The sequence below is a fragment of the Schistocerca piceifrons genome, chromosome 7 (assembly GCF_021461385.2).
Source record: "Schistocerca piceifrons isolate TAMUIC-IGC-003096 chromosome 7, iqSchPice1.1, whole genome shotgun sequence".
NCBI classification, from domain to species: domain Eukaryota; kingdom Metazoa; phylum Arthropoda; class Insecta; order Orthoptera; family Acrididae; genus Schistocerca; species Schistocerca piceifrons.
In genome coordinates, this window is record NC_060144.1 from 366,939,882 (window position 1) to 366,966,672 (window position 26,791).

At 40.2% G+C, this 26,791-nt stretch overlaps 1 protein-coding gene across 4 annotated transcripts in view; it reads left to right on the forward strand.

Moving 5' to 3' along the window:
- Window positions 1-26,791, forward strand: part of LOC124804600 (RNA polymerase II degradation factor 1) — a 101,183-nt gene that overhangs the window by 51,025 nt on the left and 23,367 nt on the right. For 2 of the 4 annotated variants that reach the window (XM_047264792.1, XM_047264795.1), the window contains 4 exons: window positions 561-645; window positions 15,007-15,117; window positions 25,982-26,154; window positions 26,228-26,329. In XM_047264792.1, the coding sequence (XP_047120748.1) occupies window positions 561-645; window positions 15,007-15,117; window positions 25,982-26,154; window positions 26,228-26,329 (471 nt within the window). The remainder of the gene's footprint in view (window positions 1-560; window positions 646-15,006; window positions 15,118-25,981; window positions 26,155-26,227; window positions 26,330-26,791) is intronic. The other 2 variants (XM_047264794.1, XM_047264793.1) reach the window with 2 other exon arrangements.

Genomic DNA, 26,791 nt, shown 5'->3' on the forward strand with positions numbered 1-26,791 from the left:
AACACATTCCACAGTCCTCACATACATGGAATTTGTGAGCTATTATTGACTACTACCAAAGTGGGTGCACTGGTTGTTACGCTGAATTTAGTTACATTATCATTGTGTGCACCAAACCATTAAAATCAGTCTGGATGTAATCAGTTCATCATCAAAGTGGTCTTCACTGTGGTGCTGAGATCTGCAACATGCTAGACAATGCATAAGTGATCCAGCAGGGTTGTGTTCGCTTGCTTTATGCACATCTGCACACAGTTATTCAAAAAGTTGCTGAGGCTTAGGATGTTGTGTGTTCCTAACCCTGTGCTATAATTTGTTTATATCTGTAGAACGCTTCTTTGCACAGACTCAACAAACCACATAGATGTCCCACTTTGTGTGCCAGCGCAAGGGTTTCATTTAATGTCACTCATGCTTCTTCCTTTGACAGCATACTGACCTGGATATTCCCAGCAGATCCAAGGCCATAATTGACTTTTAATCTTCTTCATCAAAGAGACATAGTACACACTTGACATCTTCTTTTCCTTCCTTTCTTTTTTTTTCTTCTCATGTTTCAGTTAGAGTATGAGAAAAATTTGAAAGTGTATCACAATTCCCCGGCTTATGTGGCGTACATAGCAGCCAAGAATCGTGGTAAGTCCGGTAGGTCAAAAACCCATTTCACCAATTTCGATGGTCATTCATATCATACATGCTCGTGTTTTGTGTTTTAGAATATTTTACAAAGAAAAGCCAGTATGTAGCTTAGTGTATTTGCTATGCACTATCACTAGTCAGAAATGCTGTGCATAGTGGCTAAATGACAATTTCATTGTTTGTTATCTGCAGTGTTATATAGCAGACATTAATGGAATTGCTTTTTTTTTTTTTTAAAAGCGTCATAAGCCTCACTTGCCAACACAGAACTGCTCTCAAAATTAGATTTAATGCGGAGAACTTAACATAAGCTGCACACCAAGCTGTGTAGCTGTTCCTTGTACTTTCTGTATTTCCAGCACCACCCTGTCTCTTGCCTAGCCTCTCCTACCCCACTCCATTGCTTCCCCCTCCGACTGTGCTGCCCTTCCCCTCCCTTCCCACTATCCCAACCCTCCCAATACTTCTCCCTTCTCTTCCAATACTTCTCCCTCCCCTCCCAATACTTCTCCTTCTTACTCCGTCTCTGACTGCGAGGTGGCGCAGTGGTTAGCACACTGTACTCGCATTCGGGAGGACGAAGGTTCAAAACCGTCGCTGGCCATCCTGAATTAGGTTTTCCGTGATTTCCCTAAATCGCTTCAGGCAAATGCTGGGATGGTTCCTTTGAAAGGTCACAGCTGATTTCCTTCCCTAATCCGAGCTTGTGCTCTGTCTCTAATGATGTCATTGTTGACGGGACGTTAAATACTAATCTCCTCCTCCTCCCCTGCCCCTCCGTCTCTGATTGGCCCTCCATGTTGTAACTCACAGCATAAAAAACACAAGACAACACCTCCAGGAAATTTATATTTAATGATGTCACAGGACTACAGCTTGTAGCAGATAGTATGTGTGGGCATGATGAACGAGAGCAGACTGAGGCTGATAGCCGGCTGGCAATCACATATAGACGGTTTGTCACAGTTGGTGCAGGGAGGTGCCTGCGCAGCCATTGTGTGCCGCTCCTTGGCTGCAGTGTCTCAAACTGGCAACCATGCTTCGCAATGTGGACATGGAGTGACTGTCATATTGCGTGCGCCAGCAGTGGAGTGACAGCCGACATTGGAGACATCGACTGGTGCCAGACGTGAACCTGGTAGCCCAGTAGGTTACCTCGTACCTTCTTCCATGGGGAAGCAGCAACTGTGTCATGCTGAGTTAATCCCTGCCTGGCCAGGTGTACAAGTAGTGCTCCAAACCAGGCTTCTGTCTTCGTAAATGTTAGATGGCCTGGCAGTGCAGGTCATGACCCAGCAGTGCAGTTGGATTCTTGGTAGCTCTGAAACTGTTACAAGAAATGACTCTACATCCATGTTAAGTTCTGGCGCTGTAGGGAGCTGCAGTGCTTGGGGCAGTGCTGGCAGACACAGTACAGCAGCCTGATCTTGTGTTGTCCGGTTCATCTCGGGCAGCCTATAAACAGAGGAAGACAAAGATTTGACCAGGACTGAGAACCAAGGGCAGGAACAGCCTGGGAGCAGAACGGGACATAGCAGAGGGCCCAGTGGAAGAGAAATGAAAAGGGGCCTTGCGTGATGCGTGTCTACCAGAGGGCCCAGAGGCAATGATGGCTAGGTCCCCTTCGGCAGACGGAGCTGATTTTGATGACATGCAACCATTGAGTCCACCTCAGTCAGAGTGAACTCTCGATGTCAATACTACTGCCAGAAGACTGCCAGAATCCATTTGTCATGATGTCCCAAACCTCGCACACAAAGTGTGGGTGCCCGGCTGGAAGTCTGGAGACAGTGCCATGGACAGCTCCAAAGGCATTGGCAGAGAGAGATTGAGGGATGCGAAGAGCTGATGGCCTTGTAAGAGCTCCCCCAAACTATTTGCCCACATTGGCGTCAACCTGTAGGAACTATAAAAAGTGTTTTTGCGTTATTCTTAGGAGAGTCGACCACGTATTCCTTCATCTGTGATTTAAATGTTTGCATGAATCTTTCATACTCACCATTTATTTAGGGGCAGAAAGATAGAGACAATAGGTGTTCGGTGCCTTTCCTGTGGCAGAACTCCTCACAAACATGGCAGCGAAATTGTGGTCCATTGTCCAGCACCAGTGTGAGAGGAAGTCCTTCAGTAATGAAAATTCTGGTGGATACTGTGACCATAACCTTTGCACTTGTAGGCCAGCAATTGACTATGTACAGAAATGTCAAGTGTGAATCAAGGACAGTCAGCCAGAAAGGGGCTCATGAAGTTGACGTGAATCCACTCCCACTGACGTGAGGGCATCAGCCAGGGTGAGAATGTTTGACGGGGATCCTCTTTGCTGTTGTTCACACTGATGACAGTTGCAGACTGGATGTTGCCTTGCTGGTCTATGCATGGTCAGTACACCTGGTGCCAGATGAGGAGTTAAGGTCATGAAGAACCCCGCCCTCCCCGGTGACTTTGGTTCAAAAGCCGTACATTGTTGGGCACAGAGGTTCCAATGGAACTACCAGTGGAGACCTTTGGTCCACGGTTAGTAGTATAATTCCATCCTTTAGGATTAGCCTGTGGCAGAGGTGGAAGTAATGCTACAACAGGTGGGAGTCCCAACCTGAAATGCAGTCCAACCAGCCCTGTTGTTGTAAGCCGGTGTTCTTGACCATGGCTGTAGCCACACAGTTATGGGTGAAAAAGTGTCCACTGCCTGATGAGCCTCTTCGTCCAACTGAAGCATAAGATCTTACTTTTGTCAACCTCTGAATTGGGGCTCATCAGGAGATGGGACAGGGCATCTGCGTTGGCAGGTGTAATGATATTGCGGAAGTGAATTTTGTAATTATACCTGCTGAGAACAAGTGCCCAGTGCTGGAGTTGGTGGACAGTCCTCTCAGGTAGCTTTGCTGCAGGACCAAAGAGTGAGATTAATAATGAAGTGAAATTGAAATTTCTTCAGTGCAGAGACCTCAATGGCCCCTATTTTCCATTTGTGAATATCAGTTTTACATGGTATTGAGCTTCTTTGATGCAAATGCAATTTGATACTCCAATACTTGTGTGTGTGTGTGTGTGTGTGTGTGTGTGTGTGTGTGTGTGTGTGTGTCACTGTGCCAGGACGACCCACAGCCACCATTCAGAGGTGTCTGGTGCCACCACTAGTTGTTTGCCCGGTTGAAATGTGGTGAGACATAATGCCAACAGGAGCACCTGCTTCAGTGCCTTGAATCCCTGTTTGCATGTCTCCAGCCATACAAAAGACATGCACTGCTTCTGCAGATTGTGAGTTGGTACATAATAAACAGCACATCTGGGATAAATTTTCCATAATACATTATGTTTCCCAAGGAAGTAAGGGACTCCTTCAAATTTGTGGGCCGAAGAAGTGCAAAGACTGCTTCAACCAGCTTGTGTGTGGGCTTAATACCTTCGTGAGAGATGATGAGTCCTAGGTATTCCACCGACAGTTGAGAAAAGAGAAATTGTTTGAGATTGAAGCCTGCAAACTGGAGGGTGTATAACAGCCATTGCAACTTACCAAAGTGTTCGTCTGTTTTGGCTCCTGTCACCACAATGACACCTGGATCCTTCCTAGAGCCCGCAATATCCTACAGCAGTTGTTCGAAGAACCTTTGAAAGAATGTTGGGCTACTGACCACCATGAAAACTAGCTATTGGGAATGACACAATCTGTGCAGCAAATTGACTGCCAGGACTTTCTGCAAATCCTCATCCAGATAGGTAAGTTATGGAAAGAACGACCTTTGAAAAACACTGACCTCTCATGGGCGCAGTGAGTGGGTTGTTGGGTTTTCAAATGTGTCAATCTCTGACTGAGAATTGTCCGTAACATTAGTCTCCACATACACACAGTTTCCCTGATGGTTTTTCATAATAACCAAAGATTTTGCCCACTTATTTGCAGACATGGATTCAATAATGTCCAAGGCTCTCAATGAATCTAGCTCATTCTTGATATCATCACATGGTTTGAGTGGCACAGATCATCCACAGAAGAAGCAAGGTCACACTGATTTCTTTAATTTAATTGGTGCTGTGAAGTTCTTCACTTTTTGTAGAGCGCAAGAGAAAATGTCAGAGTAATCCTTACTGATGGGTTCCAATTCTCAAAGCAGTCCTGTTTCTGTGCCTAGCTGGACTGAAAATGGAAAAGAATCAAGGCCAGATAGATGGTCTGTATCCATGCTGTGAACCACAGGGAAGGTGTGGTGCTGTATGACACTTTAGTATGTTGCTGCGATTGTGAATTGTCCTTTAAGTGGAACAGCTTCAAGCTGTGGATATAAGGGTGGCACTCCCAGTTGGAGATAAGTTTGAAAATTTAGTAGGCACTCCTGTAGAGGTGAGTGTTTTCCGTCGAGAGTGTGATAGACAAGATGCGAGACGTCCTTTCTTCTGGCGTGCCTCGCACGGTGACCAACTATCAGGGCAGTCCTCTCAGCCATGTGTTCGAAAACAGCCCTGGCATGACTGAAACCAGCACCAGTCAGGGGCTGAGACTTCTTTCGTGGCTAGCGATATGGAGCCAGAGTGTAGCAGCATGTGGATCCGTCTCTTCCAGGTCTGACGTGACAACCACCACCATGCCCCAGAATCCTAATTAATGGCCTGTGACCTGTGAAACTTTGAAGGGTTGGGCCATTTTTAGAATGTCCTCCAAAGTAATGTCCTAATGTAGAGCTTTCAGAGAAAAGTCTTTTCCGGAGCGACCCCTAATGATCACACCCTTAATCCTCACCTCTGTATAAGATTCCTTATTTAATAGTCACAAAATGCCATTTCCTAGTGAACTACTGCACTTCAGCCCACCAGATGTGGTACAACTGATTAGGCTGTTTAAGACACTGATATAGTTCCACATAGGATGCAGTAACCTGCTAGTGTCTGTGAAAGTAGGTAGTTAAGACAGCAGCACACATTTCGTCAAAGGTCAGTGGTGCCTGTTACATAGACAAGACACTCTGCACAAAATCTGGTACATATTGGGTGAGATCCACGACAAAAATGATTTTATTATGGCTCGATCTGTTACCTGGAATGTGGCAAAGTCCTACGAAAGACACTTCCCCTACGCATCCCACTCTTCCACCATATTGTCATAAGGCGGGAACAGTAGTGGATTAGTAGCCAATGGCCAGGAGAGCAATATGGACGAGGCTTCCTGACATTTCTACCCCTGTAACTGCTGTTGCCGAAATTACTGTACCATCACTTCCATTGACACACTTGGTATAGCATGATGCATGTAGTTTGTGGTTATGTTAAGAACACAAACAATGCCCAGCATGAAACTTCCTGGTAGATTAAAACTGTGTGCCGGACCAAGACTCGAACTCGGGACCTTTGCCTTTCGCAGGCAAGTGCTCTACCAACCGAGCTACCCAAGCACGACTCACGCCCCGTCCTCACAGCTTTACTTCTGCCAGCATTCTTGCCAATTATGTTGAAACACACAACATAAAAAAACAAATGGTGTCACCTCCAGAACAAGTATATTTAACAATATCACAGGACAGGCATTGGCAGTGCTTACAACATATGGCATAGCCACATGCAAAATAGGTACAGTACAGTTCTAGCTACTGCAATAAGTAGTGTGACAAGCGACAGAAGACAGAAGGTGCTCGCCGGACACAAATTGCATAGTTCATGAGTCACAGATGGCACTGAGACGCTCTCTGCAGCTGTCGTGCACAGTACCCTCTCACTGCCCCTCGGCGTCCCCTCACTGCCGCCATCCCTCTGACTACCCCCTCACCTCAATCCCTCGCCTACTCATTTCGCTCCCTTGTTGAGCCTCTGTCTCATATCCAAATCTCTCTCCACTCTCCTCCTCCCCCTCTCTACTCTCCGGCCCCCTCCTCTGGCGCCTCTCCGGTTTCTGGTCCCCCTCTCCCTCCCGCCAGTCTCCCCCCCCCTCCCCCTCCCGCCGCTCTCCCCCTTCGCCCTCCTGCCAGAGTCCCCCCTCGCCCTCCCCCCACCCCCGCCACTCGCCCGCCCCCCTCCACTCTTTCCCTTCCGCACTCTTCCTTCCACTTCCCTCTCTATTATTATGTCTCTTCCTCCCCATCCCCACTCTGCCATATATACGATCACTTGCTCATCCACGGCCAGACACAATGACATTTACCAAGTGAGGTGGCACAGTGGTTATCGAACTGGATTTGCATTTGGGAGGACGATGGGTCAAACCAGCGTCCAGCCATCCTGATTCAGGTTTTCCGTAATTTCCCTAGATCACTTCAGGCAAATGTTGGGATGGTTGCTTTGAAAGGGCAAGACAGATTTCCAGTGGCAGCTGCTGTGTAAGAGTGCAAGAGCATGGAACACCCTAACTTTCAACACCTTGGTGACTTATTGGTTATTTTTCTTTGAAGGCTGTTAATTGTAACATAGAAGTTGCAATCTGAATGATGTGGCACTTAAATCTACCATGCTACTGCTCCTTTAGTCTCTGTGAAACTTGGCAACTTGGTCACGAGCACAACTTCATTTGTGCACATTTTAAGAAGCTTTTGCTCATGCGCTACTCATATAACATAATTGCCTTATGGGCCAAATAAGTATGGATTCGATAAACAATGTGCACGGTTCACTGTGTGCACAACTAGCCCTTGCCAAGTTTACATCATTGCCACTAGGTGGTAGCACACTGCGGCAGGCCTTTATCCCCCTTCGCTTCACATAAATCCTGCTAGATTATAGATCACGCCTCAGATATGCTAATTCACACATTGTGTAATAAAATTAGATCAGACGTCAGTATACAGGATGGAGAAAAATTGTCATGAAATTTTAAGACTGGATAGCTGATGCCAGTAGGAACAAAAAATACTAGTGTTATGTAGGTCGACAATGCACAATTTTTAAACTACACAAACTTGGCGCGATTGGCCATGGCATTGCCCTGTTGCCATTCGTCATTTGACAGGCAGCACTATGGTTGGCGGTTCACAGAAACAAACATCCCTTGCCCTCTCAAGCCCCAATGTGCTACGTACATGTGTCGAATAGGTCTTGCTGTTTGTGTCCACCTCATGTCAGAAGCATTCATATGTACGCTTTGTTTCGGAGTGCGCACGCACACACACGCACGCACACACACGCACGCACACACACGCACGCACACACACACACACACACACACACACACACACACACACACCCCCTACAATTCCGTTATACAGTAAGCATGGCGGCACAGTGTTCGTTTGAAGAGGTTTTTGTTTATGGACCAGCTGGCGGTAATGCGCATGAAGCTCGACGGTTGTATGAGGAACAGTACCCAGCAAACTGCCATGCCACCCACACCTGCAAATGTTTAGCGGGATATCATGGTTATGCCGGAATACCTCGAACACGATGGGCTGCTCTTGAGCACTTCGACAAGTACTCGAGTAGTTGGACACAACATGGAGGTCACTCATCGGTTAGTCTAGGAGGTTTTGAGGGATGACGGCCAGCATCCATTTAGTTTCAACCCTGTCGAAGACCTAAATCCTGCGGTGGACTATGAACATAGGCTAGGGTTTCGCCGGTGGTTTCTGTGACATTTTGCACGAGTTCCTGACGGTACCTCATGTCGTTGCAGCATGATGGGGTGCACGCACGTAACTGTTGTGCTGTGCGTGGATATTTAAATGAACTCTTCCACGGCTGGGTAATTGGCAGAGGTGCTCATAGGACATGGCCCCCATGATCACCAGACCTCACCCACCCGGATGCGAACCACCTACAAACAGAGGAATTAATGGATCAATGTCCTAGTGAAAAAAAGCCCCTTTTCGGGGCTGACACAATTTGTTAAAGGCTTTCTGTAAGCAAACTAACCGCTATTGCTGGGTTTGTTCCCGATACTTCTTATCGTGGAACTACAATGGATGTGTTGGGACCATGTCTGATTCGCCTCCAGAGTGGAAGCCTGGCACGCTACCACCAAGCATGTGGGCCACCTTGGATACATCGCTATCTCTAGCAGGCAAAGCATTCACGGTCATGCATTGTCCTGAGCAGCCAGAAACAGGGAATCCCACGGCCAATCATAGTGCGTGGCGCCAAGTTTCCGTAGTTTAAAAATTGTGCGTTGTTAACCTACACAACATTAGTTATTTTTGTTCCTACTGGCACCAGGTATCCAGGGTTAGAAATTCATGACACAATTTTTTTCCCCCTGTATATTAATGTTGTACTGACAGTAAACCTATTTTGTGGCTCTCTAAATGAGTTACAGTATATTAAGTTTTGAATTTTGTCATACAATAATCCATTTGGTGTGCTGACAATAGTAAGGGCCTATAGTACATCGCCGTCGATTGTGGGACTGTAGCATTTATTCATGTTTTTGAAATCTGTTTATCTTATGGTGAGTCAGGTTTATCTGTGATGTAGGCACAAATTATATGAATATTCATGAATAGCTGTATCACTGGTTTCTCTGATATTCATTTAAATGTGGGATCGGCAGTCGTATGCTTCAGGCCCTTATGGATCTTAGTGCCTCATTTATATTCTAGTTAAGTGACCATGTTGGTAGACATTACTGCTTGAGTTTAATCATTTCCACAAATGGCACTTTGTGTTTTGAGTTGGTTGTTTACTGTTCGGTAATTCACTTTCATGTGCAGTGTAAAGCTGAACTATGTTGAATCTATTTTAAATGCTAACAGCAAAGTGTAGCTATAAGGACGGGTCATGAGTCTTGCTTGGGTAGCTCAGGCGGCACTTGTCTGTGAAAGGCAAAGGTCCCGAGTGTAAGCATCAGTCCAGCACACAGTTTAATCTTCCAGGAAGTTTCATTTCAGTGCACACTCCACTGCAGAGTGAAAATCTTATTCTGGGAACAGAAAAGTAAACTACCAGGAAAAGTTAGCTGCAAAGGAACTAGGCCCTCTGAGAACAGATCCTTTGATTCTTTATTGAGAGAGTGACGAAATCAAATAAGTGTGACCACAAGTGAACTAACCTCCTCCCCTTCCTCTTTCGAATAACATGTGCCTGCTCTCACTTCCAGGGATGTAGTTAACGTGTTTTTTCTTTGGCACTTTGGTAGGAATGTTTTGAGAGCAGCACAGAGAGTATGCAAACTCCCTTGAAGAAGTGGAATTATTGAAGTGGGAATCATCATCTTGCTCATGTAGCTCATGAAGTGTTTGCCAACTAGAGATGTCGAGGGTCCCCCCGCCCGGTGCACTGTGCAAAGCAACTGTGAACGGTAAGACTGATGTACAGTGCTGGTGAATGTTTCATGTGATCAGAGTGGAAATTGTATTGCAGTTGGACACAAAGAAAGCCAAAGCCAGTGTTACTTGGCTGTATACCACCCACCTCGCACCCCCCCTCGCTCTCTCTCTCTCTCTCTCTCTCTCTCTCTCTCTCTCTCTCTCTCTCTCTCACACACACACACACACACACACACACACACACACACACACACACACACACACACACACTAGGGAGGAAGGGATTGAGTAATACAGAGAAATTCCAAATCAGCGGTGTGATTTTCTATAGATAAATCATGTCAGGACTGCGGTCAGAACAGTCCTTACTTGCTTTGACAAAATAATAAAGCTGAAATGTGATTTAATAGTGGAGAGAAATAATAGAAACTTGTATAATTTCTTCTGTGAATTTTATGAAGTCTTATTTGATTAGCAAATTTCACATAATATCACAAATTTGATCAGACTCGTCTGAACTAATGAATATTGAATGTTGAGAGATCTCAGTGACAAATTCATTTCTTTCAAAGTCTACAAGGTCATCTCTGGACTTTGTGTGAAAGATTATATTTACAAGATAAACATGCACTTAGCTTTTTAAAAATAGTCCTGTTTGAGGCCAATGCACTTGGTGCAAGGATTTTACAGTGAATGGATTTCATCGTGGAAGTGATGTATCATTACGGGAGTTGTGCAAAATACGTAACTGTGCCTCTTCACTAGATTCTTAGTTTTCCAACTACAAATTTCCTTGCATGTGGCTCTCTGTGGATGTCAAAGGATATCAAACCTGGTAGTTAGTGTAGATATTCCATTAATTTGAAATTCAGATTTATCCATTTTCCCACTGCTGCAGTACCTTCATGCCTAGGTGCATTACACTGTTGATATATTTCCTCAGCAAACAAAGTTTTTCTCTCATACATTTTTGCACCCTTTAAGTCTACAAGACTTGTCATGGTAGTCAGTAGGGAAAGAATTTTAGCTCACAAAACGTTGAAAATAACCTTTCAGCCAAATTAAATCTGCACGGCCTCTTTTGGTACAAGACTTCCATCTGTTATCTATAATTTCCTTCTGCAAGGAGGGGCAGGGGGTGAATCCACAGGTCATTAAAATTAACAAATACACACACAGTATCAGTTGAATTGTTTTTAAAATGGCTAATGTTTGCTGAAAATTTGATTCTCACATGTACTTTGGGAGATGTTGAATAAATGTCACATACTTCTTGCAGAAAGCTCCTCACAGTTAATTTTTTTGTATAGAAAATGCCATAGTCTTTCTTCTGAAATGTCTGATATATTATTTCATACACTTCTAATTGCCAATAACCCAGTATTGTGTTGCACATTTTTACACATTGTCATCTGTGGTTGCAAGTTCGAAGCAATCATAAGAATCACCTTCAATATGAATACAGTATGAATAAATTCAGTCACTCAGCCATTTACTAACTATTTAAAATTAAGGAGCACACACTTACAAAACTTCAGCAAATTTCCTATGACAATCACCCACACACAATAGATTTTTTTAAAAAAAATATATTTATGGCAGAGTCCTTTGGTTGACACATGAGTGAATCACACTTGCTTTAAATATGTGCCTAAACACAACTATTCTGCTGATTATCATGACACCTAACCATTCTGCAGTGTGTACCAATATAATGAAAACATGTCTTTTTACCTTAATACACTCCACATTGTTACACCTTCCGTCCCCTACTGCAATACTGTTGATAGCCATTTGTGCAGCTAATTGATTACTAGAGCACAATCAGGGTGTCATTCAACAGGTGCAAAGTTCTTGTTCAGAAAACATTATGTAATATTGTTGCTAATGAAACAAAGCAGTAGTCTTTCTGAATTAACTAACAATCCCCTTTTCCTCACCACCCTCCCCCAAAGAAAATTATGCAGATGGGTATAACTGGATATGTGTACTAATTCAGTGTTGTAATTGTCAGAATGAAAGCTACACTTCATCATTGCTTAAGAACTATTTGTCTTACCATACAATTGTGCAAGTGTTCTTTGGCTCCAGACAATGTGGTTTACACTGTGACAAGTGTAACTGGAATCAGTTGTCTTGGTGACAGTGCTGCCAGAAAATGTCATGTATAAAGTATGCAAATTTGTGTACATCCCAAGTGTGTTCCATTCTTGGTGGTTGTCTTCGAACAGATGTCCGTTTGAGATCACAGACAACTGTGTGTGTTCATTTCTGTGTTCAAAATGTTACTTGCCCTCTGTATTTCTTGAGAATGCACAGGACGTCCACCATTTCTCCTTCTGACTAGTCATAAGATACTTTCTGCATTGAATTGTCTGTCAGCTGCGTAACTGGTATTGAAAGTCCCAACTTTTACACAGCTTTCTTTTTTTTTTTTTTTTTTTTTTTTTTTTTTTTTTTTCCACACACACAGTCCAATCTAGCCACTGCCATGGATGATGATAACACACACACACACACACACACACACACACACACACACACACACACGTCCCCAGGCAGAGAGAATCCTCAATCCAGCTGGGAGTCAAACCCGTTAATAGATAGCGTCCATTGTTCCCTACACATTTGGATTGTAGGTGAGTCACTTCATAGGTTTCGAATAGGTTAACATTAAGAAGAGTCGCAAGGAGGCTGTGAAGAAAATGCAACTTGTTGAAATTTGCAGAAAAAATTGTTTTCCACATTTTTTCCCTTAAACAGTTAAATAATAGGCTTGTGCAGAACACACTTTCATGGACTTTAGATGACATGTAGTTTGTGCTGTGCAAAAATGTATGGCTTTCACCATATCATACAATATATTTAAACATTGCCATCGGAACATAATTGAGCACTGGTTTCAATATGAGACAAGTAGTGTGCCCATTTGCACAGAGTTAGTAATATTGCTTCCCCTAGTGGGAAAAACGTTTTAGTTTAGAAGACCTGATAACGTAGTTGCAATGCATTAAGTTCCAGGATTGAAAACTAGAACAATCCCCACCCACCTCCATTCCCTGACTCTTTTGTTTATTACTGGTATATGTCATACGTTGTAATTCAAATCTCAGTAATAACGAATATTACTTAGTTGCCAAAAAAGTAGACCATTGGTGTTATCTTTTATATAAAAATAAGTTTGAGGTTTGAGAATAAGTGATTCTCTTACACAAATAAAATATACACTAAGTTACCAATAGTTTCATACTGGCTTTCTCTTTTAGAAGAAAATTCTTTTCATTGACATATCCTTCATCATTCAGTTCTTTTTAAAGTAATGTGGTTTGGGTGTAGAAATTAAAAGTATTATTGAACATAATGAGCTTGAAATTGTAAGCTACTTTCTGCTTATGTACTGTTTAATAAGCTAACAGCTTTCTCAGTTTTGTGTGCCTAACCCACGTTTTTGCCTAATCATAAAATTCAGTGCAATGAAATACAGAAGTTAGTAACTTTTTATTGTCAGGCAATCTGTGCAAAACAGAATTGTTTTGGCTGTATGGTAGTGCATAATTTTTGGAATCTTTCACTTCCTAATTTTTGTGGTATCTATAAAGGTTAACTAGTTTCACTCTGTTTGGATATATACAGTTGTAACAATTTTGTTTGCTATGTGGTTTCTTGGCATGCTGTGTTGCATAATTTATATTACCTGTATCTGTGTCGTACAATAATTCCATGTTTTAAGCAGTAAATTGTTTAAATTATCATGTGTAGATATTGTTTACTTACAATTGCATGTAGACTTCTGCAGTCTTTTCAGTATGACACACAAAAAGTATCATATACAAACAGCCTGAGACACAATTGTCTTCAACTCAAATACTAATTCATATGAAAAATTAAAGGTTCAATTGATTTTATCTGTGGCAGATATTTGGCAAACATCCGAAATGCCATAACAGTTAGAGAATCAACAAATAAATTTAAGATACAGATTTGCCACTTCTCATTTACACTGATGAGGATTTATGGACAAGAATCATTGTCTAATACTCCTGCTATCTTTGGTGGTTTATTTTCTTGCACTAATATATTCCTGAAAGTTTTTAAGAACTGTTGCTCTGTACTTTGATGATTATTTCAACTGTTGTACTCTACAAAGAGAGTGTATTGCAGATTTCACGGATGTTTTTCAGGTATGACTTCTTCTCTGCACATCTTATACACTACAGCTGTGATTTTTTTTGGTCACACATTATAAGCAGAGTTTCAGAATAACAGTAAATCATCTTGCAGATAATGTTTTTTTTTTAAGTGACAAGTCCTTAGCCATACATAGTTAAAAGAGAAAGTCAACTGGATAAATGCGTCATGAGAGTGCTTATTGAACTGCATAAGACATTTGATATGAAAGTGTGTCTTTCACTCTGCTTCAAAATGTAAAATGTTATGATTCTGCGTGGTACAGGTGTATGTGACATAAAAAATGTCACATGAAAATTGTAATCATTCTGTACAGTTAGTTCATGCTGTGAATAACCTTCATTCAAAATAATTGAAACTGTCTGTATGCTTGCCAGTGTTTATTTTTCGTATTTGTTAATCCTGGAAATATTTCCACTGCTGGATTTCAAAAAATGCAACATAACAAACACAAATAACAACAGTTCAGAAATCACAAATACTACTCATAGTATTATAGTCTCATTCATATTGTACGTCTCTTTAACTGACAATATTTGTCAGAGGAATGATCAGCAGCTGTGGAAAAATTATTCAATTCATATCCTAAACAAGATACTCATAAAAGATTGATTACCCTCAGTGGCATACATTTATAGCATTAAACATATCTATTATTACCAATAACTGTCTTTTTGCTTAGTTAGTGCTGTTCGAAAGGTCCCTGCCAATCAGTCATTTTGAATACAACAGTTACATACAAATAAATTGAATTAGCCCCAGAAAGTTTAATTTTCTTGTCAACAGTTTAATGACATCTTAGTAAAGATACATATTAATAATGTTATTCCAGAGTGCCATAATAATTCTGTTTTTATAGCTAATGAAATGTTCTTTATCGTAATGTAACTTTCAGTGTTTTTCCCGTCTTGCATCTTAAGCAGGTATATCTTTAAATGGTTAAATTAGTAAACCTATATTTTGTAACTGGCAATGAACAAAATATTTTGTTATGTAATTGCAGCCCAGCAAGCAGCAGAAGAAAGAGAAACACATGAACGAACGCCAGGCGGGCAGGCAAAACAAACTGCCGCTGACAGGCGCATTGATATTCAACCAGCAGAAGATGAAGAAGGTATATTATAGAACTGATATTGTTCAAGTTCATCCATTGTGATGATCCAAGATATTTTGATTATCTTCCTTGATTTTTTAATCATCTTATTTATGAATTGAGCGGAAATGTTTAAAATAATTATTGGATGAAGAATTTTATCAGGAATGGGTAACAGTGTCGAAAGGATCTGAAAAAAAAAAAAAAGTTTTGTTATTTGGAACATTTTTTAACATTTGGAACATTTTTTAACATTTGGAACATTTTGCTTTGCCTAGTGCTTCTACAACCCCTGTGCTTCAACAAACATCCAACAATATTTTTAAAAAATATAATTGGATAGGGTCAAGAGAAAACACACACAAAAGTTAAGGAAATTTACAAGGTTTCAAAACCAGTGGCTGCTGCTGCTCCTGGCAGAAGGGTTAAGGGAAAAGAAGAGGGATGAAGATAAAAGAACTGTCGAGGTTTAGGAAATCAGAGTTACGGAAAAGTCACATGAATCTCGAGTAAGGCGAGTGTCATCAGCAAGCGTCCCCTGACCTGGAGTTACGTGTAATGTTTCTGTAACCCTTCCCATTTTGTAAACCTTGCCAGTCCTTCTCTTTCACTCCTGTTCATCCCCTTCGATCCATGTGCCAGAATAAGGAGCCATTGGTATAAAACTTGACATTTCTTTAACTTTTGTATTTTCTCCTACCATCAGTTGGTTGAGTACATTTTTTATCTATCCAGTTATACTTTCCAAAACTGATTATTTTCAACTGTATTATATTTCAGAATTTGTATAAACTCTCATTAAGTGTCAATCTGATGGCATTTCTAGCTATAGTTGCTGTCACGAACGATGGTGGTCAAGTTTAGGATTATTCTGCGCACCTACGTCACACATTCTACGACAGCCAATGACCATACAGCAGTGTTCTGAGTGCTGTGCTGTGAGTGTTGTATGCAGTGTGACTATTTAACATGATGACAGTGAGTTATTTAGTGAATTGTTACCCCATTTGTTGTGAGTTGTCATGGCTGATGGTGACAGTAAGCGACAAATTCTACACAAGCAAGTGAGAGACATAATAAGTTGCAGGATGCACACTTACATAAAGTGCAAAGCACGCGTATGCGTGTACCTCAACTGTCGCTTGGAACCGGCAACATTGCATTCCCCATCCTTGTCTCGACCTGCATGAACTGCCATCATTCGTGGATCTGACTATAGTTCAGATAGATGATACTATTTCATGGAAAACTGGAATTATAGAGACATAATAAGTTGCAGGATGCACACTTACATAAAGTGCAAAGCACGCGTATGCGTGTACCTCAACTGTCGCTTGGAACCGGCAACATTGCATTCCCCATCCTTGTCTCGACCTGCATGAACTGCCATCATTCGTGGATCTGACTATAGTTCAGATAGATGATACTATTTCATGGAAAACTGGAATTATAGAGATAACTGACACAGTTTATTTGCATGAAGATTTTTCTAATTGTTATTGGTCTTCATGAGGGTCATCTGTAACACCAATATTTTCATAGGTAATTTAAGGAGGGATGGCAACAACTCGCAGAGCAATTCAGGTACTGAGTCATTGACAGGTACATACATAAGACAGAACATTACCAGCTTTCGGATGAGTCCTTCATCAGAGTATTATTATTATTATTATTATTATTATTATTATTATTATTATACTACAGTAAGTGCAGCAAATGAGTTCAGTATGCTGGTTTTCATATTTTATCACTATTTGGCCACTTCCCTAATGTCTAAGACTGTGTGGTGTATCAGCGGATAATTCGTGCAAATTCCAGTAAAGAGGCTTTTTGTAGTTGGCAAATGGATATTTTATCCATGCCAGTCATTTTCAAGTGTCCACTAAGATCAACACAGCTCCCAGTGTATCAAACCAATGGGACACTTCCACTGTTTTGCACCGGAATTGCTGTCGTTTGATTTTCAAGTCATGTAATAAAGCAAGTTTAAGTTCTTCCTCGTCGATCCTGCTATCACTTGGGATGGTAGTGTTTATCATTATTGACATTATTATTGTTAAAAAATAATAATTATTGTGGTATAATAATAATAATAATAATAATAATAATAATAATAATAATAATAATAATAATAATAATAATAATAATTATTATTATTATTTCATTCATTCTAATGTAAGCATTTGCACCTGATACATGGAAGAAATATAGAAATACGATGTTACACAGGGAGTTGTTCACCTGAATATTGCTCTAAGTACATTTAACGGCTTTTGCCTAACACCCAGTTATCAGATAAGTTAAAATTTTTGGTTATTCAGTTAAATTAATTTATAAGCAAGAAACTTCTTCCTGATGTTTCACCATATGAAACATACGAGGTGTATTCAAAAAGTAAGGTGACTTTATATTTTAATAAAAAAAATATTTATTTATTCATCAATATTCATGTTGTCCCCTTGAAAGTAATCCCCCTCAGATACAGTACACTTGTGCCAACGCTTCTTTCAATCCTCGAAACACTTCTCATGAGCACTTTTTGATACAGTCTTGAGTACTTCCAGCGGCGCAGTTTTTATTTCATAAATCACTGAAAATCTTTGTCCTTTCACAGGTCTCTTCAGTTTTGGGAACAGAAACAAGTAACGGGGCCAGATTTGGTGAATATGGTGTCTGAGGCATGATTGTCGTGTTGTTTTTGGCCAAAAAATCTCTCTCAAGCAATGATGAATAAGCAGGCGCAAAAGTCGTGAATTGTTTTTCCACAATTCCTGACTTTTTTTGCATATTGCTTCTCGCGAGCGGTGCGGAACTTCAGGGTAATACTCATTATTGACCGTAAAACCTTGAGGCAAAAATTCATGATGCACTACGCCATGGTAATTGAAAAAAACAGTGAGCAAAACTTTTGACATTTGATCGAACTTGGCATGCTGTTTCAGTCTTGGCTCTCTTGGATGCTTCCATTGGGACAACTGGTCTTTGGTTTCGACATGATAACCATAAACTCATGTTTCATCACCAGTTATGACCATTTTGAGCAAATCAGGATCATTATTGACGTCATTGAAAAGCTCCTGAGCAATGATCATAGGATGTTTCTTTTTATTAAAGTTGAGAAGTTTTGGAACAAAGTTCGCTGACAAACATTTTGTGCCCAAAACGTCTGAAAAAATTGCATGACATGAGCTGACCGATATGCCAACATCCTCAGCAACTTCTCCTACACTAATTCGACTATTTTCCAAAACAATTTTTTTCACAGCTTCGACATTATTATCTGTTGTTGATGTGCTGGTATGTTCAGAGCAAGGTTTGTCATTTGCATCTTCTCGGCCATCTTGGAAGAGCTTGACCCCTTGTAAACTCTCTCTCTCTCTCTCTCTCTCTCTCTCTCTCTCTCTCTCTCTCTCTCTCTCCTTTTTATTTTTGAGCAAACTCACCATATGCCATTGTCAACATTTCAGGTGTTTTGGAGTACTTGATTCCATTCTTCGCACAAAATTTGATGCAAATTCTTTGCTCCAGTTTTTTTAATAATAATCAAAAATAGCAGAGTACACTAAAACACATCTGATCTTTCTAACTGTCTAAAACAAACGAAGTATGTTGTACACTTGAAACTGTGAACATATGTTCAGGAGGTGTGTACCAACATAACAAAAAAAAAGATCAATAGTCAAATGTACATTGCCTGTGCAATTTGAAGTCACCTTAGTTTTTGAAAGCCCTCATGCATGTGTCGCAGTAGGCACTGCTGTTCCTAGACAAATAATTTAGTAATGAACTCAGTGTTGTTGTTGTTGTTGTTGTTGTTGTGGTGGTGGTGGTGGTGGTGGTGGTGGTGGTGTATTAAAACTCTCACAGATTTGTATCACATTTGGGCATACTAAAGAAGTTGAAAGCATTCCATGCTAATGAAATACACATTTTTCTTTAGTGTGATTTGGTATAAATTATTGCCAAACTTTTTGGAGTAAGAGTGTTAGAGTGCAGTTTGCATGTTCCACTGCTCTCTCTTCTCCCGAGAATACTTATCTACATTTAATACTAGAACCCACACATTGTGTATTTATCATGTGTATTTCCTTGCTTGCCGACTAGTACCATATTTACTTGAATCAAAGCCGCACTTTTTTCCAGTTTTTGTAATCCAAAAAACCGCCTGTGGCTTAGAATCGAGTGTAAAGCAAGCGGAAGTTCTGAAAAATGTTGGTAGGTGCCGCCACAACTAACTTCTGCCATCGAATATATGTAGCGCTACACAGGCATGCTTTCCTGGCACAAAGATAAATACTGGCGCCAAAACCTCTGCGTCAGTATATAAATTAAAAGAAAAGGTAGAAGAATGTAAACATTATGCCATGTATTCTTTTGTGTTTGCTGCTATCGCATTTAAATCCTGTGTGCCCAATAAACTACGAAACTAGAGTGAGACAACAGCAAAAGCGGAAGAATATACATATCGTGTCATGTTTATATTCGTATTATTCTTAAGGTGAATAGTGACACAGTCAGAAATGAAGCACGGCAACTGACTAGATTTTTAAATCTAAGATGAATCTAATTCAGAATGTAATGTAATAAAGAGGCGCCTGCAAAGATTTTCAAATGGAGAAAAATTTTTGCTAAACTCTCGTTCAGTACATCTTCTATCATACGCTGTCTATTATTTGGTTCTTGTTGATCATTATCAAAGAAAGCAGCAGTGTAAGTAACAACAAATAGCAGTCTCTTGCCATTGTTTTGCTTATGAGACAATTCCTATCTTTTTTTAAATTGTAATCCGCAGTAGCGCACACAAAAGCAACCCATGCCACGAGCGACGACAGGTTGTAAACACTCATTATCAGAAAGTGACAAACAATGCGTGACACAGTACAATAATGCATTTTCAGCATAGAGTGACGTAAACACCTATAACAAAGGGAACAGCTCTTATCAGATCAAAGTAAAATAAGCAATTGATTCAAACCAGATAAAGCACATGAAAAAGGAAGGGTACCTGTATAAATATGGACGGAGCACCTGACACATAGCAATGGCTACTTGGTAAGGCTTAACTGTTAATCTTAAGACTCGAACCAAACTACTGTAGCTGTATCTTCATCCATTCAACCTCAGTTGTGTCTCATGTTACAATGGACCAACTTTGTTTCGATTTGGAGGTGCGGTCTAAAACTTTCGTCTCCCCTTGAACTTCGAGTCTCAAATTTCAGGTGCGGCTTAGATTTGGGAAAATTTTTTTCCTTGATTTTGAGTTTTAACTTTTAGGAGGAATTAACGTCCATGAAAAATCAATTCATGGCAAAATTGTGGTATTGCCAGAGCATAAGTGTGCTGTCATCTCTGTGGGTTTTAAAGCAAAACTGTATGATTAATTTTCTGAAATGCCAACATGTTTTTCTTGGCCTAAATTGTTTAGCAGTTCATGATTGTCGAGAGTTCTAGCAGTAATTTAATCAAGTGGTTCTTAGCTACAGATATTACTTCAGTTGGTGTCACAAATGATCTCTTCACATATGTGTGTGTTATTCTTTGGCTGTGAATCACAGGGAATTTCATCAATGGCTGTTTGTGGAAAGTTTAAAATTACAAGAGTAAATCACACAGACAAATAGTTACAATTAAACAAATCACAGAGGTGTATCACTGTTAGATGCCCATCCATAGTATTGCAAATGTAAGAAAATTCTGTACCACCAGGTCTTCTAGAGTTAATCGCTTTGTTCGTATTTTTGACGCTACTTGAAAGACAAAGTGGTCTCCATTTTCTCTGAAAATAGTATCTTGTAGCTCACAACAAAAGGACTGTTTCCTGTCATTTTCTTTTTATTATCTTCTACGGTCACTGAGGAAACATTTTAAGCACCAGTTGATTCACCCCAGGATTCAGTGTTAAGTTGACTACCACTTTATGAATATTCACACACATTCCAATCGATATTGGCATCCCTATTGGATTATATTGTTATTTATTTGTGTTTATTTATTTCCTAATTTTTTAAATACGAATTTTAGGATCGGAATATGTGGACCGCAAGACGTTTTAAGAGCATACATTATAAACATTCATGCTCATGAATTTAAATTTATTCAATTCTCAGACGTAAAATATTGTCAACTTACACACAATATTATCAAAGTTTTTACTGAAATAATTAATACAATGGCCCTAAAAATATAGTAAATATGGTTTACCTCCATGTGAGCTCCTAGTTAATATCATAGCTGTGGAAATTTGCAACAAATTTTAAAACTTCCTTTTGCTCTCCAAAGAAACAGAATCTGAAGTTGTCTTTCTATTTGATCATAGTCAACAAGACTCACATCCGCTGTCTCAGGATATTTGAACAGGAATCTGAAAGGGTCATAAAAATTGTTACTTCCTCTTCACCCAATCATATGATGAATCTTTAGTGGATTACCGCCTGTCTTCATCCCCCTCACTAGGCTCCTGACATTCTGACTATTTTATTTTTGTGTTAGTTTCCATGACTTCTCTTCTGCTTCTACATCTACATCTACATCTACATGACACTCCGCAAGCCAGCATGCGGTGTGTCGTGGAGGGTACTCTGTACCACTGTTAGTCATTTCCTCCCCTGTTCCACTCGCAAATAGAGCAAGGGAAAAAATGACTGTCCATATGTCGCCTCCATATGAGCCCCGATTTCTTGTATCTTATTTTCGTGGTTCTTACACGCAATGTATGTTGGCGACAGTGGAATCATTTGGCAGTCAGCTTCAAAATAGTGTTTCTTGAAAGGAGCATCACCTTCCCTACAGGAATTCGCATTTCAGTTCCTGAAGCATCTTCGTCTCCGTGACATTTACGTGTTGTTCAGACCTACTGGTAACGAATCTAGCAGCTCACTTCTGAATTGCTTTGATGTCTTTCTTCAATTTGATCTGTTACAGATCCCAAAAACTGAAGCAGTACTCAAGAATAGGTCATGCCAGTGTTCTATATGCAGTCTCCTTTTACAGGTGAACCAGTTACCTAAAATCCTCTCAGTAAACCAAAGTCGATCATTTGCCTTTCCTACCACAGTTCTCACATGCTTGTTCCATTTCATATCACTTTGCAACATTACGTCCAGATATTTAAACAAGTTGGCTAGCAGGACAACAGTAATAGTGTATCCGAACATTACAGGTTTGTTCTTCTTTCTCATCTGCATTATCTTACATATTTCCACATTTCTTTGTTTCACAGTTGACACTGGATGAGAGATTTCTTCATTTGGATGAGATTTTCTGCCTTCAGTACTGGCACCAGGAACACTTCTTCTTGGCCCAGTTTCCATGTTTCTTTGCCTTTTTCGGACACCTGGTGATTTTTTACGTCATGCATTGGAACAATTTTATGGTTCATTGTAGCAGTGCCAGTGCGGACAGAGATTCTGGAGACACTGCCATACCAGACTGTCATAATAATAGTTTATTAAGCACTTTTTTTTATTCAAATGGGAAATTGCACAGGCTCAGAATCCAGACTTTAAGTTGGCAGCTGCATCTAGATTGATGGTATCTGCTAAGAGGAGCAGGGAAAATGTCTTTTGGAACTGAAGTCTGTCTTCTGTTTGCTTTCTGGTGCCATTTTGTCAATATTGATCTCTATCCAATTTTAAAGGTCTGTAAAATGCCATGTCTAGAGGTTGCGGCAAATTTGTGGCATTCAGAGGGAGGTATATTTCATTTTGTGCTTCTTACACATTTTCAGCACCTCTAATGAAAAATGAGAAGACATATTGTCTTCCAGCACTGCTTTCACTCCATATATCTGGTTCTTGAAGGCCCTCCTTGTGTCCAGGTATCCCACAGCTGTTCGAATTTCTAAATGCTGGCAGGCCTTTGACATTGGCTACACCAGCAAGCTTGATAGTGGTTGCTGATTTAGAAGAGTTCATTCTTCTCTCTGGATACTTGGTTCGTGGCTTGAAAATACAAACTTTTCTACCAGGTTCTTCAGCTAGATTGGTTTCATCATGATCTAGAATGTTAGGAGGCTGTGATAACCCTCTAGAGTCTCTTCAAGCTGTGCAAAATAGTTCTGTGTCAATCTGAAAAAAAAAAATATAAGTAATAATTCCAAACGGAGAAAATAAAAATTCCTTCATACAACATAAAATAAATTGTTACCGACTGTTTAAAACTGATACTTTTGCTCTCATAGCAGAGATGTTTCTGGAAATTCTCATTGACAGCATGACATTTTAATGAATGAAACTGTCCACCCACTCTTCTCCAGGAAATTTGTTTCTGAACAGTTTTGCATTCTGTCCACTTTTGTAAGGATAATGTTTTGCTATTACCCAAACATTTTTCCGTGTTTTCCCATTTTCCCATTTGTCAAGGTAGTTCATGGAATTCCATATTTCTTTGCAGCATTTCTGATTGATAATGCATTTGATTGACTGTATATCATCAATTGCTTCAGCAAAATCTGGATATTTAGAAGACATGTCTATAACGTACTGCATTGCCGAGAAGACTGACAATGAAAATATAGAAATTGCAGCAGACAACAATGGTTCCTGGTCAGCTATGTACTGGAATACTATTTCTGCTTGTGATGAGTTTCAGTAACATGGGAAAAAATTATTGTAATATTTTGTTAATCTTAAAATCATGATTACAGAAATATGATTATTTTGTATTTCAGTACAGCCAAAAAGAGCTAAATTGATAAAGTTAGACACGGTACCTTTTTACTACTTTTCCTGTTGATGGCAGTAAGTTATAAATCATCAAGAACATACAGTATGTTTTGCACCACCTTGCGAGGTCAAAGGAGAGATCTTATCACAGCTAAAATGCAGAAGTGGCAACTATTAGCTAATTGTGTTTGCATAAACTCACAAATTTAGTAAGTGCACGCATTGGATGAATCTTGACATGCCAGGTTGGGTCTAAATGGTGCTATGGTATTTATTGAATGCTCAGATACAAGAGAAACTGTGTAAGAAATACGCTGTCCAGTCACATCGATGCGACTGCCAATCAGAAACCTGCATGACCACCATTTAGTATGGACTGCTGCGAGAAGAGAGTCCGTGAAGTTCTGGAAGGTAATAACAGGGATCTGGAGCCATGCCAACTCCAGTGCTGTGGCTAGCTGTGCTATGTTTGGCGATTGAGTATCCATAGCGCGAACACCCCAATTGATGTGGCCCCCACAGATTTTTGATAGGGTTTAAATCTGGGGAGCTTAGTGGCCAGAATAGTACAGTAAACTCAACCTGGGTGTTTTTCGAACCATGCATGTACACTGCGAGCTGTGTGACATGTTGCCATGTGCTGCTGGTAGATACTGCCATGCCGAGAAAAAAGAAACTGTATGTAGGTATGGTCATGATCTCCAAGTATAGATGCATACTTTTGTTGATCTCTTTTGCTGATCAGAATGATGAGATCACAAAGAGAATGCCACAAAAACACTCCCCAGACCATAATGCTCCCTCCTGTTGCTGGGTGTTTGCTTTCACACGTTTCACGTTGTACACATCAGTGACTATTCGTCCGATGGAGCAGTAAATGTGATTCATTGGGAAAAAACCACCTGTTGCCACACAGTGCTGTGTAGTTGTGATATTGATGTGCAAATTCCGGCTTCCATCATCGGCGAACGGAAGTCAACGTGGGTGCATAAACCAGGTGCATTCTGTGGAAGTCCAAATACAGCAGCAACCACTGAATGGGCATTGAGAAGACACTGTTGCCCCTTGGTTTGTCTGAGCGATCAGTTGCTCAACAGTTGCAGGTCTATTTGGCCATACATATCTGTGCAGCTGTTGTTGTTCACCCATCATCTATGGCATGTGGTGCACCACAGGTGCTTCAGCACTGGTTTTGGTTAGTGCCATTTTGCCATCCACGGCACGCTTTAACCATGGTGGCACAAAAACTATTTCCAAACTTAGCCAGTTCGGAAATGCTTTCACTCTTAGGCCAAAAACCAATAATCATGCCATTTTGACTTTAGGTAATTGCTCCACTTCTGCATTATGATAAAGACAGCACTGTTTAATAATTAGCATTAGATTGTGCAATTAATAATGTGAATTTTAAGTATGTCACAAATTTTGTAATTTCAATTATTTTTAAAACGAGAGCAATTTTAACTGTTAGTACATATTGATTGTAACACATTAATTTCTTTTCTTATACATTTTAGCCTGAAATATGATACATCGTATACAAAATCGTATGAATTCTTCCAGTGCAAGAATCAATAACATACATGGTATCAGTTATCTCTATATATATAAAAAAAAATATATCTAAAAACAAAGATGATGTGACTTACCAAACGAAAGCGCTGGCAGGTCGATAGACAAACAAACGAACAAACATACACACAAAATCCAAGCTTTCGCAACCAACGGTTGCTTCATCAGGAAAGAGGGAAGGCGAGGGAAAGACGAAAGGATGTGGGTTTTAAGGGAGATGGTAAGGAGTCATTCCAATCCCGTGAGCAGAAAGACTTACCTTAGGGGGAAAAAAGGACAGGTATACACTCGTACACACACCCATATCCAACCGCACATACAAAAAAAAAAAAGCATAATGTTAGAGGAGGGTGACTTGTTATAAACTGCTAGTGCTGCCATCTGACATCTGTGTGTGTTTATTGCACATTGACTTCAGACAAAGGCGGTGGTCACAGTAATGTGACTGGACCATGTATATTCATCTATTTATTGTTACAACCACTAGTCCTCCTACCTTCATTTTGATGTATTATTTATAATGCTGTTTTAGTTTTCACTCATTTGCTTTAAATTTTTTGTTGCTTTACATTGATCAGAAATAAAATGATTAGTGTTTCATCAGGTATAGACAAGAAAATTCTGAAACATCTGTTCTCTCTTTCTTTTAGATCAAGATGATGGGTACTCAGTCAAACATGTAGCATATGCACGCTACCTTAGGAATCATCGCTTAATAAATGAAATTTTTTCTGATGCTGTTGTACCTGATGTACGCTCTGTTGTCACTACAGCTCGCATGCAAGTCCTAAAACGACAGGTTCAGTCCTTAACAATGCACCAGGTATGTGTGAATACTCCATAGAATCTGTCTTCTTATTTTCATATAGTTATCTGATGTGATACATCTGTTCTAGAAAAAATTAGAGGCAGAACTTCAACAAATTGAAGAGAAGTTTGAAGCTAAGAAGAAGAAGTTTATTGAAAGCAGTGAGGCTTTTCAAGAGGAACTTAAGAAGGTAGAGTACAGTTTCAGCTGATGTAGTCCTAGCTCTAAATTTTCTTTCCGCTTATTCATTTTGTTGTTTTGAGAGGGAACAAGGGAGGAAAGGGGAAGGAAGAATGGTTGGCATAGGTAGCAGTGATAAAAGAAGTGGACATTGTAAGAGACTAAGTTCCAATCTGAAGAGATCTGAAAGGAGTGGTGCTGGAGGATAAAAGTATTTCAGGCAGGCATCAGTCTCATGACTATTCTGTTTTTCTACAGCTTGTGTTTCTGGTATCCACTTTTTGGCAGAGCTAATTTATTTTCACTAATTGTGAGGTTCAGTGCTTTTGATAAAATATAGGGTTTACTGGATCTTTGGCTGTAGTAGGTAGTGGTAGTGAAAAACACACACAAACACACACACACACACACACACACACACACACACACACACACACACACACACTCTCTCTCTCTATGTGATCGAAAGTAT